The sequence below is a fragment of the Lynx canadensis genome, chromosome B2 (genome assembly GCF_007474595.2).
Source record: "Lynx canadensis isolate LIC74 chromosome B2, mLynCan4.pri.v2, whole genome shotgun sequence".
Taxonomy (NCBI): Eukaryota; Metazoa; Chordata; class Mammalia; order Carnivora; family Felidae; genus Lynx; species Lynx canadensis.
The window spans coordinates 109,807,532-109,821,549 of record NC_044307.1 but is presented as its reverse complement, the minus strand read 5'-3'; the positions used below and the strand labels follow the sequence as shown (position 1 = coordinate 109,821,549).

The 14,018-nt window shown below is 34.2% G+C and overlaps 1 protein-coding gene across 1 annotated transcript in view; it reads left to right on the top strand.

Moving 5' to 3' along the window:
* The window catches only part of TBC1D32 (TBC1 domain family member 32), a 201,163-nt gene that overhangs the window by 138,248 nt on the left and 48,897 nt on the right, over positions 1-14,018 (top strand). The window contains 1 exon segment of the mRNA XM_030316251.1: positions 11,535-11,660. Coding sequence (XP_030172111.1) covers positions 11,535-11,660 — 126 coding nt within the window.

Here is a 14,018-nt window from a genome sequence, read left to right as displayed (position 1 = left end):
TAAGATAAAACAGATTGTTTTTTAAGCTAAACTTAGACCTCCTACAAGTTATTGTTATACCCCTAGGTGGCTAGTCTTCTCTACTACATTCCATTTTAGTGTGTTCAGGATGGGACTTCTTTCTCTAAAGAGAAGTGAAATTCAGTACGTTCATACTGAGAAATAGAAATGGCTTGAGGGATTGGATAAAATACTCTCGTTATCGGAAGCATTAGACATCTGAATGTGAGGACTTTGCTGTTCTTCCCTTTCTAGCATCCTATATTCATTTTTAAATTACTTTTATAGTGTTTATTCAGGCTGAATTGTAAAATAATCAGCAATCTAGGTTCTATCTGTATTCTGTATACCTACTGTGGAATGCCTGTCTTTATCAGGAAACCATTTGTATATATATTCACTCAGCTGGGGTTGGTGTCTTCAAAGTAGAGAGTAAGTTTTTTGTGTGTGTCATTGCTTATATGTTTCTAGTACTCCTGACAGGGCCAACACAGTGGTAGAAGCCAGCACTGATTTACAGGGCCACTGACATCAGGGCCATGTGGCATTGATTGCTTCTCTTTGACCTTAGAAATTTGGTTGGCTACTCATTGAAAACCTCAAATATTAGTAACTCCTAATTTAAGTGAACTTCTGAGTGGTCCTAGGAAGTCCTCCGTAGTCATTCTTACCCATATAATCCCTCCAAAGGCCCTTCCTTAAAACAAAACAACCCAAAATACGAAGTTAACTTCCTTTGAGCTAAGTACACAGAGTATAAACTAATGTGAGCCAGCTGTATAAACAAATGTGTCACTTTCCCATTGTTTTCCTTTCCATTGCTCTTTCAGTCATCTCATGGCCTTTCTCTCTATAGTAATTATCCTACATACTCTACATAAGCATGCGGGTCTTGTTTTGTTTTGTTTTGTTAAAAACAGCTTTCAGAATGTAATTAACATGCTATACAATTCATCCATTGAAAGTGTGTAGTTCAGTAGTTTTTAGTGTATTAGTAGATATGTACAACCATCACCACAAACAACTTTAGAACGTTTTTACCACCTGAAGAAGAAACCCAGTACCCGTCTTCCCCCACTTCCCTCTCTCAGCCGTAAGCAACCACTAATGTCCTTTATGTCTCTAAAGATTTCTTAATTTGTGCTTTTCATATGAATGGAATAGTGTGGTATGCAGTATTTTGTGACTGACTTCTTCCCTTAGCATAATGTCTCCAAGGTTCATCTAGAAGGTTCTTTCATGTTGTAGTATGGATAAGTACTCTGTTCCTTTTTATGATTAATACTCCATTATGTGGATATACCACAATTTGTTTATATATTTATCTGGTGATAGACACTTGGGTTGTTTCTACCTTTTAAAAATCTGTTTAAATTTTTTTAATTTTTACTTTTTTTTTTTAGAGAGCATGTGCAAGCAGTGGGGAGGGGCAAGAGGGAGAGTGAGAGAGAGAGAGAGAGAATGAATCCCAAGCAGGCTCCCCACTCAGCATGGAGTCCAACTCAGGGCTCAATTCCATGACCCTGGGTTCATAACCTGAACTGAAATCAAGTGATGCTCAACCTACTGAACCACCCAGGCTTCCTGTTTCCACCTTTTGGCTATTATAAATAATGCTGCTGTAAACATTCACATACAAGTTTCTGCATGAACATATATATTTTTTCTCTAGAATATATACCTAGAAATTGAATTGCTGAGTTTTATGGTAATTCTGTGTTTAATAGTTTGAGGAACCTTCACTGTTTTCTAAAGCAGCTTTGCCATTTTACCTTTTCATCAACAGTGTTATGAGAGTTCTCATTTCTCCACATCATCATCATCATATGTTGTGATCTGGCCATCCAGTAGGATGTGAAGTGCTATTTCATTGTGGTTTTGATTTGCATTCCCCTGAAGACTGATATTCCTGGGAGAAATGACTATTCACATCCTTTGCCTATTTTTTAATTATTTATCTTTTTATTACTGAGTTGTAAAGGTTCTTTATATATTCTAGATATAAATTCCTTATCAGATAAGTGGTTTGGGAACTTCTTTCACATCTTAGACTACGTCAAGTTTATGCCTCTAGCCTTTGCTGTTGATGTTCCCTTTTCCTGGAGTACTGACTCCTCCTCTCACACAGTTCCTTCTAAACCTTTTATGCTTAGTCTGGATGTTACTTCTTCAGAGAAGTTATCTCCACCTTATCTAAAATATACTTCTTCCCTTACATCTCTCTGCCTCCCAGTGGATTTCTCTTACCACACTATACCTTACTTTGAGCTATGTATTTTGTTCACTGCTCCCTACAGTGTAATTTCTATGAGACAAAAATGCTGTCTGCCTTAAGGTGGTAGACAATAATAAACGTATATTTAATGAATGGATGAATTAACCTTGAATTTTTTCTCCTTTTATTTTTTCCATCATCAGACTCTATCTTCCAAATCTTTGTCAGTGGACATTGGGAATTCCTTTCAGGCTAATCTGAAGTAAATTTAGAAATTTTTCTCATACCTAGAATAATCTCTGATGGGACTCATTTTTTAGAGCATCAACAGCTTTGCAGTTAGAAAGTACTTTGAGCTAGACTTCTGTATATATCATTCATGAGGTAGACACCTTTATTATAGTTGTTTTATCATTTACAAAGTGGTAGTTTATGGTTTTATAGCACATAAAAGCTATATATATTGTTGGCATTCATTTCATTTTTTTCCAAAATTGAAAAAAATAACCAAAAAAAATACACAGCCTTTATTCTGTGATTACTTCAAATTTAATCTCTTTGTAGCTTCAATAGCTTAACTTTACTGCTTCCTCTGCTGCATTTTTACTTATCTGATAGGAAATTGATTTTCTGCCTGGCACAACATTCTCTTTCAGATACTATATAAAAGAGTAAGTTCCATGGTGATAATCATTCCCTTTTATGGAATACATCACATAATGTTAAAATCTTTATGGTCTGATTGCTCAGATATTTTTAGATGGCATTATTCATATATAAGAAAACCGATCATTTTATATAATATGTGAGATGTAATCTCTTTCTAATATCCTCCCCCACTCCAGCATGAAGTGGTTTTTCCTTCTTCAATTAATGAGGAAAGGAGGGAGGATATCATACAAAATTGAAGTGAATTCCTGTTAGAACTTGCTTTTCAGTTTGTAAATTTTCAGCTCTGAATGAATTCAGTATAAAATATATGTTGATCATTAGGTTCTATGTATTCATCAAATGTCTGTGAGGACTATATTCTGTTCTTAAGTGAGAAACATGAATCTAAGCCACTGTATTAAATGTATATTATTTGCATAGGTTTGGTACTTTATAAAAGCATAAATGAAAATGCAAACCATTGGCAGTGTATTACTAATATGTTGGGGAATTGAAAGGCTTTTTGATGGGTATTATATATAAATTTATCTTGAACATTTTATAATTGCAGACTACTGCTTATAAAATAATTATTGTAGTGTATTTTCTTCAATATAAAGAAACAAATGTTAATAAAGCTTTTGAATTAGAGGTGTTAACTGAAGAACAAGGGTACCATATTCTCTGTCTCTGGAGCTAGACATTGTGCAGTAAATGAGTAATAAAGTTCGTGGGTTTTGTAGTTTCATTCTTATGATGCCAGCATATTTTATCCTAGCTCTCAAGACATGCTCGTATTTTAGATCATTCACATTAAAAGACATTGAAATTTACAAATTTACAAATACTGTAATTTGGTCGTTGGAACAATGTTCTTATTTTAACAAGATGGTTCTCATTAATCTTTATTGATTTTGTTTAATAAATTTTCATGTCCTTATTGAGTTTCTTTATCCACTGATGCTTCTTTTTGCTGACACTTTGATTATTTCTGTCTTTTCAGACGTTAAGTCCATGCCTGTGTCCCTGATTAATTATTTTCATGTCTTTTTAAATTTACAAATGGGATAACAATCCATTATACAATCCTAATAGTATAGATCAAAACTGGAATACTACCTACATCGTATGTAGAAAAACACTTTTTTTATGCAGTTTTTTTTTCATGTTTATTTTTGGGAGAGAGGGAGAGACAGAGTTTGAGTGGGGTAGAAGCGGAGAGAAGGGGAGACACAGAATCTGAGGCAGCTCCAGGGTCTGAGCGGTCAGCACAGAGCCTGACTGCAAGGCTTGGAAATCATGAACCACAAGATCATGGCCTGAACTGAGGTTGGATGCTCAACTGACTGAGCCACCCAGGCACCCCAGAAATAAGCTTTTTAAGAGAAAAAAAAAAGAAGAATGAGATGAAATATAATGGCAACTATATTTTAATAAAAGAATAAAAATTACCTAATTAACAAGTTGAGTAGACCAGATTGCCTTCATTGCTAGTCTGATAAATTCAGTAAGATTTAGGATTACCATTCCTCCTCCAGTCAACTAAAAACAACCCCATAGGAAAAACTGTGAAAGTACTTTGAAAATATTATGATGCTACATGCAATATAATGCAGCATAATGATGGATATTGTTATGATATTAAATGCTTTTTGTATTATGTCTTGCACATACAGTCTATATTTTTTGTGATGAATTATCAACTACTAATTTAGGCCTATGTCAGATCAGACATTTTCTTAGTCTTTTTTCTTACTCTTTCTAACCTGTAATTAAGATATATTTTCTGCAGATAAAGGTAGTTTATTTGACATTCTGCTGAGGAGACTGGGAGTATGAGATTATGGTTTCCTTTCAATGCAGCAAATCTTGAGCTGCAGCTGTTGAGATACTTAGTTTAAAAATCAGAATAAATACTTTCTTTTGAATAATAAAACTTCTTTTCATGTACCTGTTACTTCGTGGTTGAAACAAACATCTGTGGCAACCAGGGGAGACAGATCACCTGCTAGTTTAGGTACAGGTGATAAGGGAAAACTAAGTCCCCATTTTTTAAAAACATGACCCATTTCTTTTATGGTAAATAATTATCACATATTTAAAAAAAAGAAAAGTGGTATGATAATTCCACAATGAGGAATAATCTATATAAAATATAGATGTCATGTGTTAAAAGCCCATTTAGTTCAAATAGAATAAAAATGTGTATAATGAATTTAGATACTCCCAAATTTAGAGATATACAGAAAACTAATACAGAGAATTTAAGCATCTTTGTTCTCCAAGATGGCTCCAAAGTTTTCCCTTGTTTATTATAATAAGAGTAAACTGAAAGGACTATGTTAAACTACATGGAAGAAGATAAAGAGATGTGGAAAGCAAATATTACACAAATAAGGTTTAGGATAATACAAAGGTGACTATCTGAATTAAGCCTAGGAATCTATTGGTAGTTAGTTTATGAAATCCTCCATTTATTTTGTTTCTTTTGTACAATCTGTTAAAATAATCTGTATAAAGTGGGCATTCACAATTACATCTAGGAAAGAATTACTAAAAGTTTCTGTGTAAATAGCAGGTTTTCTCTGTATTTATACTGAAATTATATTTTTCCTCCCTTTGAAACTGAGGTTCTTTTTATGTTGTCCATAATAGTCTTATAATCAATATAATATTTCTATATAATAATCTTTTGAGGAAAATGATATAATATCTTCGAGAATGAAAAGATTATGCTCACCATAACAAAGAATTTCAGAGTTCAGATATGGAATATTGTCAGCTGTGATTGGTGAACATTAAACTTGATTTTTTTTCTCTTTTCCTCGATGGTAGTAAGGAATTAGTTTAAAATAGATTTTTTAACTTTCTCTTCCAATTTTTCATTGTCTGTAAATCATAGTCTGAAGGAGCAAAGAGAAGAAGAGCATAAACTCATTAGACACACCAAACCTTTCTTTGGAAATCAAAACAGTAGTTTATTATGGGAACTTCATAGCTAGATGTGTAATCAATGTACTGGAACTAAATTATGGTATTTTAATTTCTCTAAAAATAATATTGTCGGGTTAGAAATATATAAAAACATTTTATATAAAAATGTGCATTAAGGGAATTTTATATTTAGTGTATAGAATATAAACCTGGATTCCTCATGGGGAAGTAGGGTATTTTTTTTCTCATTTAACCCTAAGAAGTAAATATTCATTTCATTATAGGAGACTGGATTGTACCCAGAAAGGAGCCAGAATCTCATAAGAAGATGTAATGAGGATTTTAAAAATCTATATACTTGAAAACACTTTAATATTGTGATTAGGGTTCTTGCAAGTGAATCATTTTATACATGCCCATACATTTACTTTTTTTTTTAATGTTTATTTTTGAGAGACACAGACAGACAGACAGACACTGGGTGTGAGTGGGAGAGGGGCAGAGAGACACACACACACACAGACTCCAAAGCAGGCTCTGAGCTGTCAGCATAGAGCCCAATGCGGGGCTTGCACTCAGAAACTGCCCAATTATGGCCTGAGCTGAAGTCAGGCACTTAACTAACTGAGCCACCTAGGCACCTCTATACATTCTCATATACTTAATTAAGGTTTATTAAGTTTTTTTTTTTTTCTGGTCAAGGTATTTTATTTTTCATAAAAATATAATTGTACAGTGCTCTTCAGAGAAAGAAAAATTCCCTCACTGCCCCCAAAGATCATGTAATTTTGTAATAATCTTCCTCTTTTAAAAACTATGTAATTGATAATATGCACATGCTTTCTTATGAAATATTGAGTTCTAATACAGACTTTATATCAAATTAGGAACTATAATTACTCATATTTTAGTGAAACTAATATGCTTAGAAGATTTTACTCACTGACACTTTCAATTATATCAACATTTACATACATGTATGTAAATATACTCAATTTTTTTTATATACAACAAATGCATCTGTTTTTTTTCTTTTGAGAGAGAGCTTGTGCGTGTGCGTGCGTGTGTGTGTGTGTGTGTGTGTGTGTGTGTGTGCGCGCGTGCGCGCATACACGGGGGAGGGGCAGAGGGAGAGGAAAAGAGAGACTCTCAAGCAGGCCCCATGCTCAGCACAGCTCTGGGATGATGATCTGAGCTGAAATCTAGAGTTGGCTGCTCAACTGACTGAACCAACTAGGCACCCCAGAATGCATCCATTTTAAGAATAGTTTGAATTTTGACATACTTTTGCACATATAATCACCACCATAATCAAATATGTAACATTTTCATGACCCTGCAAAAGTTCCCTTTGTCCCTTGCAGTCATCTTCTCTCTACTTCCAGTCTCAGGCAACTACTGATTTTCCCCCCACTACTGTAGATTAGGATTTCTCATCCTTCAGCACTCTTAATATTTGGGGGTGGGTAACTGCTTGTTACCAGAGGGTGCGGTCCTATGCATTGTAGGATTTTTAGCCGCATCCCTGGTCTACCCACTAGATGCCAGTAGAACTGTCTCTGTATTCCCCACTGTACAATCAGTGACAATCAGAAATGTCTCTAAAGACTGCTGAAATACCTCCCTGAGAACAAAACATAGTCCATTTGAGAAGAGCTACCAAGGATTAGTTTTCCTATAACTAGTGGTTCATACAAATAGAATTATATAGAATTATATAGAATTATATAGAATTATATAGAATACTTTTGCTTTTTTTTCAACATAGTAGTTTTGAGATTCATCCAGTTTGTTACATGTACCATATGCTGTCTGTTTTTACTAAGTGGAATTCCAGTACTGATAAACTATAATTGGTTTAAATTGTAGCAAAGCTTTTGATTTTGTTCATATTTTCTTTAAATACTTAAAAATAGCTACTTTAAAATCTTTGCTAATCATATCACTTTAGTTCTTTCATCTATTAGTTGATTTAGCTACTGGTTTGAGCCACATTTTTCCCTTTTCTCATGTTAGTGATTTTTTTTTTTATTGGATATGAGACGTTATTGATATCACACTGTTGAATGCGGGATTTTGGTTTTCTTTAAACATTTTTTGGAGTGCTGTCAAGTTACAGATCAGTTTGATCTTTTCAAGGCTTTGATTTTTTGATTAGGGTGAGTGTAGAATTGCCTTTATTGCTAACTTAATACTATTACTAACTACCTGGTAGTTAAGGACTCTTCACCCTGGAACTTGGACATCTGGTAGCGACCATGTATGCTCTGGGAATTGTTCATTTTACAAGTTTCCAACTGTTTTTTGCCCAACTTTGTGGGGTTTCACTCTTCATTTGCAGAGCTGAGTATTTTGCAATCAGCTTGACAAAGATTTACACAGATCTCTCTAGTTTTTGGCTCTGCTCTTTTCAGTACTATAATCTATAAATTTTAGTCTCCTCAGTCTGTCTCTGCAATTTGACTTCTGTCTCTTCAACTTTGGAAGACCTCCATGGCATCCCCCTTGCTGCATAGTGATCTTGGAATTGCCTTCAAGAAGAAAGCCCAGGTGTAAAGCTGACCACATTTTGTTTGTTTGTTTGTTTAAATTTAAAAAAATGTATAAAGCTCATCACGTTAGTTTCCCTTTTCTCCAGCAAAACAGTCCTCTACAGCCTATTGGCCAATGTTTGAAAACAGCTGTTTATTATATTTTATTTTTCATGTTGTTTACAGCAGGACAGCAGGTCTATTCCCAGTACCTATATCATGACCAAAGACAAAACTCTGGGTTTAATTCTTTTGTGTTATTATAAACATAGAAATTTTTGGACAACACCAGATTCATATTTCCTCTACTCACATAATCACTAATTTAGAGTTATTGTATTCCTTATACTACCGTTCCTATGATTTATTTCCTCTTGCCTCATTCTCCATGTCCAAGAGCCTTTGCTTATGTAACACCTTTGGCCTCTCTCTGGACTTCCCACTTTACTCTGCACAAAAATAGGAAGAGTGGTAGGCGAACTTGGGAGAGGGTTGGAAAATCTTGAATTATCCTTGTGTAGGCTGTACGTTCAAGTTAGCCTGTCTTTAGGTTGTATTGACACCTTTTAATTAGGGGAGGCCTTTGGTTGTCAATCATTGTCTGTGACTGAATAGGTTAGTTCATTGTGAGGGAGACATTTGGAAGTCCTTGTGGCAGCACACCCAGGTATTGGTGCCTATGTTAGCAGTTTTGGCCCTAACAGATTTCTTTTTTTTTTTTTAATTTTTTTAATGTTTCTTTATTTTCAATATGAAATTTATTGTCAAATTGGTTTCCATACAACACCCAGTGCTCATCCCAACAGGTGCCCTCTTCAATAACCATTACCCACCCTCCCCTCTGACAGCCCAAATTCCAATTTCCAGGTAAACTGGACCCTTTAGCCCTTCTGCTGACTGGTAGATCCATATGCATACCACATCTGCTGCTTCAGCACTGTTTACAGTTATGGTGCCTTGTGCTTTTTTTCTTAGAATGAGATGATGAAAAGTGAAACAGAATAGCAAATGTGAAGGAATGGACAGAGGGAGGGAAGAGGGAAAGAATTATATAGGATTGTTAAATAGCAGGTAATTTATGAAAGAGCTATGTGGGCATCTTCTACTTGAAGGAGATAGTAGTTAGAAGACAGATTACACAAGGATGCAAAAGACCTAGAGGAGGAAAGAGAGATGAAAAACTGCATTTGTCTTTGCAGTCATGTGCCACTAGTGATTCCTATTAGACTCTAGGTAGTTTGTTCTTGGGAAATAAGTTATGTAGATATTCTAAATGGAAACTACAAAAACTTATTTTAATGCTGTGTTGCATTAAGTATTTTACCTAAGTCATGTTAAGATACATTTAACATTATAACGTTGTTATTAGTAACATAATTTTCAACAAAATTATCAGCTTTGGTATTTCTTGAGTTTAGGTTAAAGGTTTTGAGAGTTTTTATTTGAAAGAATCATTTTTACTTTGATTTAATCACTTTAATTTTTCTCTAGTTATTGTTTCTGATTGAGGCTATTTATGAAATGTTACAGCATTATTTTGGTCTTAATATTCAAAGAGAATATTTATACTAAGTATCTGAATTACACATTCTTTGAACAAACAATTCTTTCTAGCTCATGTGTATATTTGTGTGAGTATGCATATCTTTGGTATGTTTACTTGTATACTCATATGTTTGTATAAAAGAATATGTAGCTTTGATATGCAAAGGCTTTTTTTGTGACCTACATGTCAAATAAGGACATATTTACATAAATTATGATTTATATATTTAATTATATTATTTTAGATTTCATAACCATGGGAGCTGTGTGATATATATATCTGCTTTTTTAGGACTAAATAAAACCAATTTAGATCATAGGAATGATATGTCTTAATTGCAGTATTATACACACACACACACACACACACACACATATATATACAGGCATACAAACATATGGTTTATGTCATGTGGTATTCATGAAGGCAAGTGACTTTGTCTTGATTGTTGTAGCCAAGATACATATATATCTTGTATGTAGGAGCTCCATACATATTTATTGAATATATTTTTAAAAATATTGAATGAAAAAAATAGAACAGTTTGGTATGGTAGGATGATTAAGTTTTTAAAGCTATAAGAATAAGGACCTGTTTTATTATAATTTTATTTTATTTTATTTTTGAAAAGAAGAGTTGATTGAAACTATCTCTGGTATTAGATTGACCACTGTTATTTCCCGGTGGGATTTATCACCCCAAATAGAGCTTAGGCAGATGTACTTGTGCTGGTAGTGTTCCCAGACACATCTTTGGGCAGGAGCAGTCAGGCCTTTGACCCTTTATTTTCAAAAGGTGGTCTTTTCCTTTTTGATCCCAAAAATCTCTTTCAAAGAAAGTTAAAAGGTATGAGTTCATGTGACTACCTATTCCCCCATGATCTTCTAGAAAATAACATTTTTGCTTCTTTTTTCTTTCCCTTGAATCTTTGCCTACATATATGTGGGAAGATATTATATATGTTTGTTTGAATAAATATTTGTATATCCTTTTCTTAGGGACGCCAAAGTCATTATTTAATATATTATTAATAGATGTTTTCTAATGCTAAATCTCATAAGAATGAAATTAAAGTGGAAGATGGAAAAATCTCATGGGAATAAAACTGAATTTAACATGGAAAAGTAAAATTAGATGAAAGTTCCCATGTATTCATGAAATTGCTTAGAAAGAAGTTATATTTTGGCGTCATCCATTTTCAGTATAATTTTTTGCAAGAAGTGGAAATAAATGATTGACTAGAAATTTTTCTATGCTTATGTTTTCTTTTTGCTTTTAAAGGAATTAATAAAATTGTATATCAATGTGCATGAAATAAGAGTATAATGTTCATGTCCATATATGTAATGAAATCTTACATTTATTACATCTGTTATTTGATGTCTATTCAAATACTCAGTAATGAGTCACTTTCATATAAGAAAAAGAATATTCAAGCATTATGGTTATGTCAGTCCATTTTGTGAGCTTTTAAATTTTTTCTGGGCATTTAATAAGTATAAATAGCAATTGATCGTATAAGATGTAATTACAGAAAATGTTTTCTTTTGAAAGCCATATACTATACTTTTTCTGGAATTTGTAACTATTTACATATTTAACATTAATACTTATTTTTCAGTGTTTCTCATCATAATATAGCTATGTTTCTTATTAGACAATGATCTTGGCAAACTTTTATTATGCTTCAAAATGTCTGATAAACAAACTGAGTGGATAGAAAACTGCCGAAAACAGTTTTGCAAAATGATGAAGGCCAAACCTGATATAATCAGTGGAACTGGTGAGTACATTGTTTAATTTTTGTGGGGTTTCTTTTGTATGAAAATTATATTAATGGAAGTTGTGTTTCCTGTGGATTAGTACTGGCATGTCTAGAATACATAATACTCATTCCAGAAGTCCATTAACTTCTGAGAAACTTATGATCCTTGAAAACAAAAATTAAAATCTGAGATGCAAGGAAGCTGGAGGCCAGAAAGAACATGGAGGAAGATGCCCACTGACCCTTACTCCCTAATACCAGTAAAATTGTAGGCAGCACATAAACTATCAAAAAAATTAAAATCTGAGAGACAACAAAACTTTTTTTTAAACTAAGAGGTCTTGGTAAGCAAAATTGAATACTGATCTGACTTTACCTAGGTAATAATTTGCTTGGTTTCACCAGCTTTCCCCTGAATTTACCATACTGCTATATTTTTGGAAACTTGATTGACTTTTTTATTGATACATATTTTAAACATTTTTTTTTTCAACGTTTATTTATTTTCGGGACAGAGAGAGACAGAGCATGAATGGGGGAGGGGCAGAGAGAGAGGGAGACACAGAATCGGGAACAGGCTCCAGGCTCTGAGCCATCAGCCCAGAGCCCGACGCGGGGCTCGAACTCACGGACCGCAAGATGGTGACCTGGCTGAAGTCGGACGCTTAACCGACTGCGCTGATACATATTTTAAAACTCTGCCACATCCAGCCAAATAAATGTAGTTACTCTTAAGGAAATTGGAATTTTATTTTGAGGTGATGGCTATGTTTCCTAAACTAGCAAATAATTTGTTTTTTGTTTTTTTTTTTTAACATTTATTTATTTTTGAGACAGAGAGAGACAGAGCATGAACAGGGGAGGAGCAGAGAGAGAGGGGGACACAGAATCTGAAACAGGCTCCAGGCTCTGAGCTGTCAGCACAGAGCCCGACGTGGGGCTTGAACTCACGACTGTGAGATCATGACCAGAGCCGAAGTCGGACGCTTAACCGACCAAGCCACCCAGGCGCCCCGCAAATAATTTGTTTTATATTCACATAGTTACTTGTGCATTTGTTTTCTAAAAATCATCATTTTTAAATGAACATTATTTTGAATAAAAGTCTAAGGAAAAGGTTCTAATGTAAACATATGATAGATTTTTTTTTGTAAACTATAAAATTGTCCACTTTATTAGCCATGCTTTATGGTTTTCATATTTGTATCATTTGTTATAAAATTAAAGTGGGAAAAATATATTTTGTTGTTGGAGAAATTACATTTTCAGAGACAAGTGGTATATATTTGTGGGCACCTCAGAGGTGAATTCTCTGAATTTTCTTTTTGCCTAGTATATCCTAGAAAGAGTGATTAAGAAGGCCATCAAGTCATAGGATCAAAAGGCGGGGTCAATAAAAGCATACTCTCTTTAACCAAAAGGAGCAGGAGAGGGGTAGCCTATCAAGATACTTTTTATAGAAAATGACCACTTTAATCCAACCATAGAATCCACCATAGAGAATCCTGCTAGCAAGACTTGGGCATAGCCTGGACTTCCGTCCTTACCTGGCAGTAATGGGGCACCCTTGCTGCTCCTTGCTAGGATTGTATCAGAGGAGACTCAGGTAGAAAGTTCAGGATTTTTACCATCACTCAGTAGTAACAGGGCCACCACCCCTCCTTCCCTCCCTTCCACACATGTTTTTTTGTCTCACATATGCAAATTTAAAATTAGAAAGTATCAACAAAGAAATAAAGAAAATCCAAAAGGACATTTTAGAAATGAAAACACTGTAACCAAAATAAAAAGCTAAATGGATTGGTCAACAATAAATTGGAAAGGACAGAAGGAAGGATTGGTAAACTTGAAGGTATTAACAGAGAGGAAATAGACTGAAAAACAGAAAAAAATAACAGAGTCCCAGAGACTTATGGAACCATAACAAAAGATCTAACATGTCATTGGAGACCTAGAAAGAGGTTAGGACTACAAATGTATTTGAAGAAATATAGTTAAAAACTTTCCAAATTTTCAAGAAACCTAAACTTGTGGATTCAAGAACCACAACCAAGGTAAACCCAAAGAAACTTACACCAAGACACAATATAGTCAAACTTTTAAAAACTAAAGACAAGGGGCACCTGGGTGGCTCAGTCGGTAAAGCATCTGACTTCGGCTCAGGTCATGATCTCGTGGTCCGTGAGTTCAAGCCCCATGTCGGGCTCTGTGCTGACAGCCTGGAGCCTGTTTTGGATTTTGTGTCTCCCTCTCTATCTGCCCCTCCCCCTTTCATGCTCTGTCTCTGTCTCAAAAATAAACGTTAAAATAAATTTAAAAAATAAAAACTGAAGACAAAAAGAATCTTGAAAGCAGAAAAGGGAAGAAACATCTTTT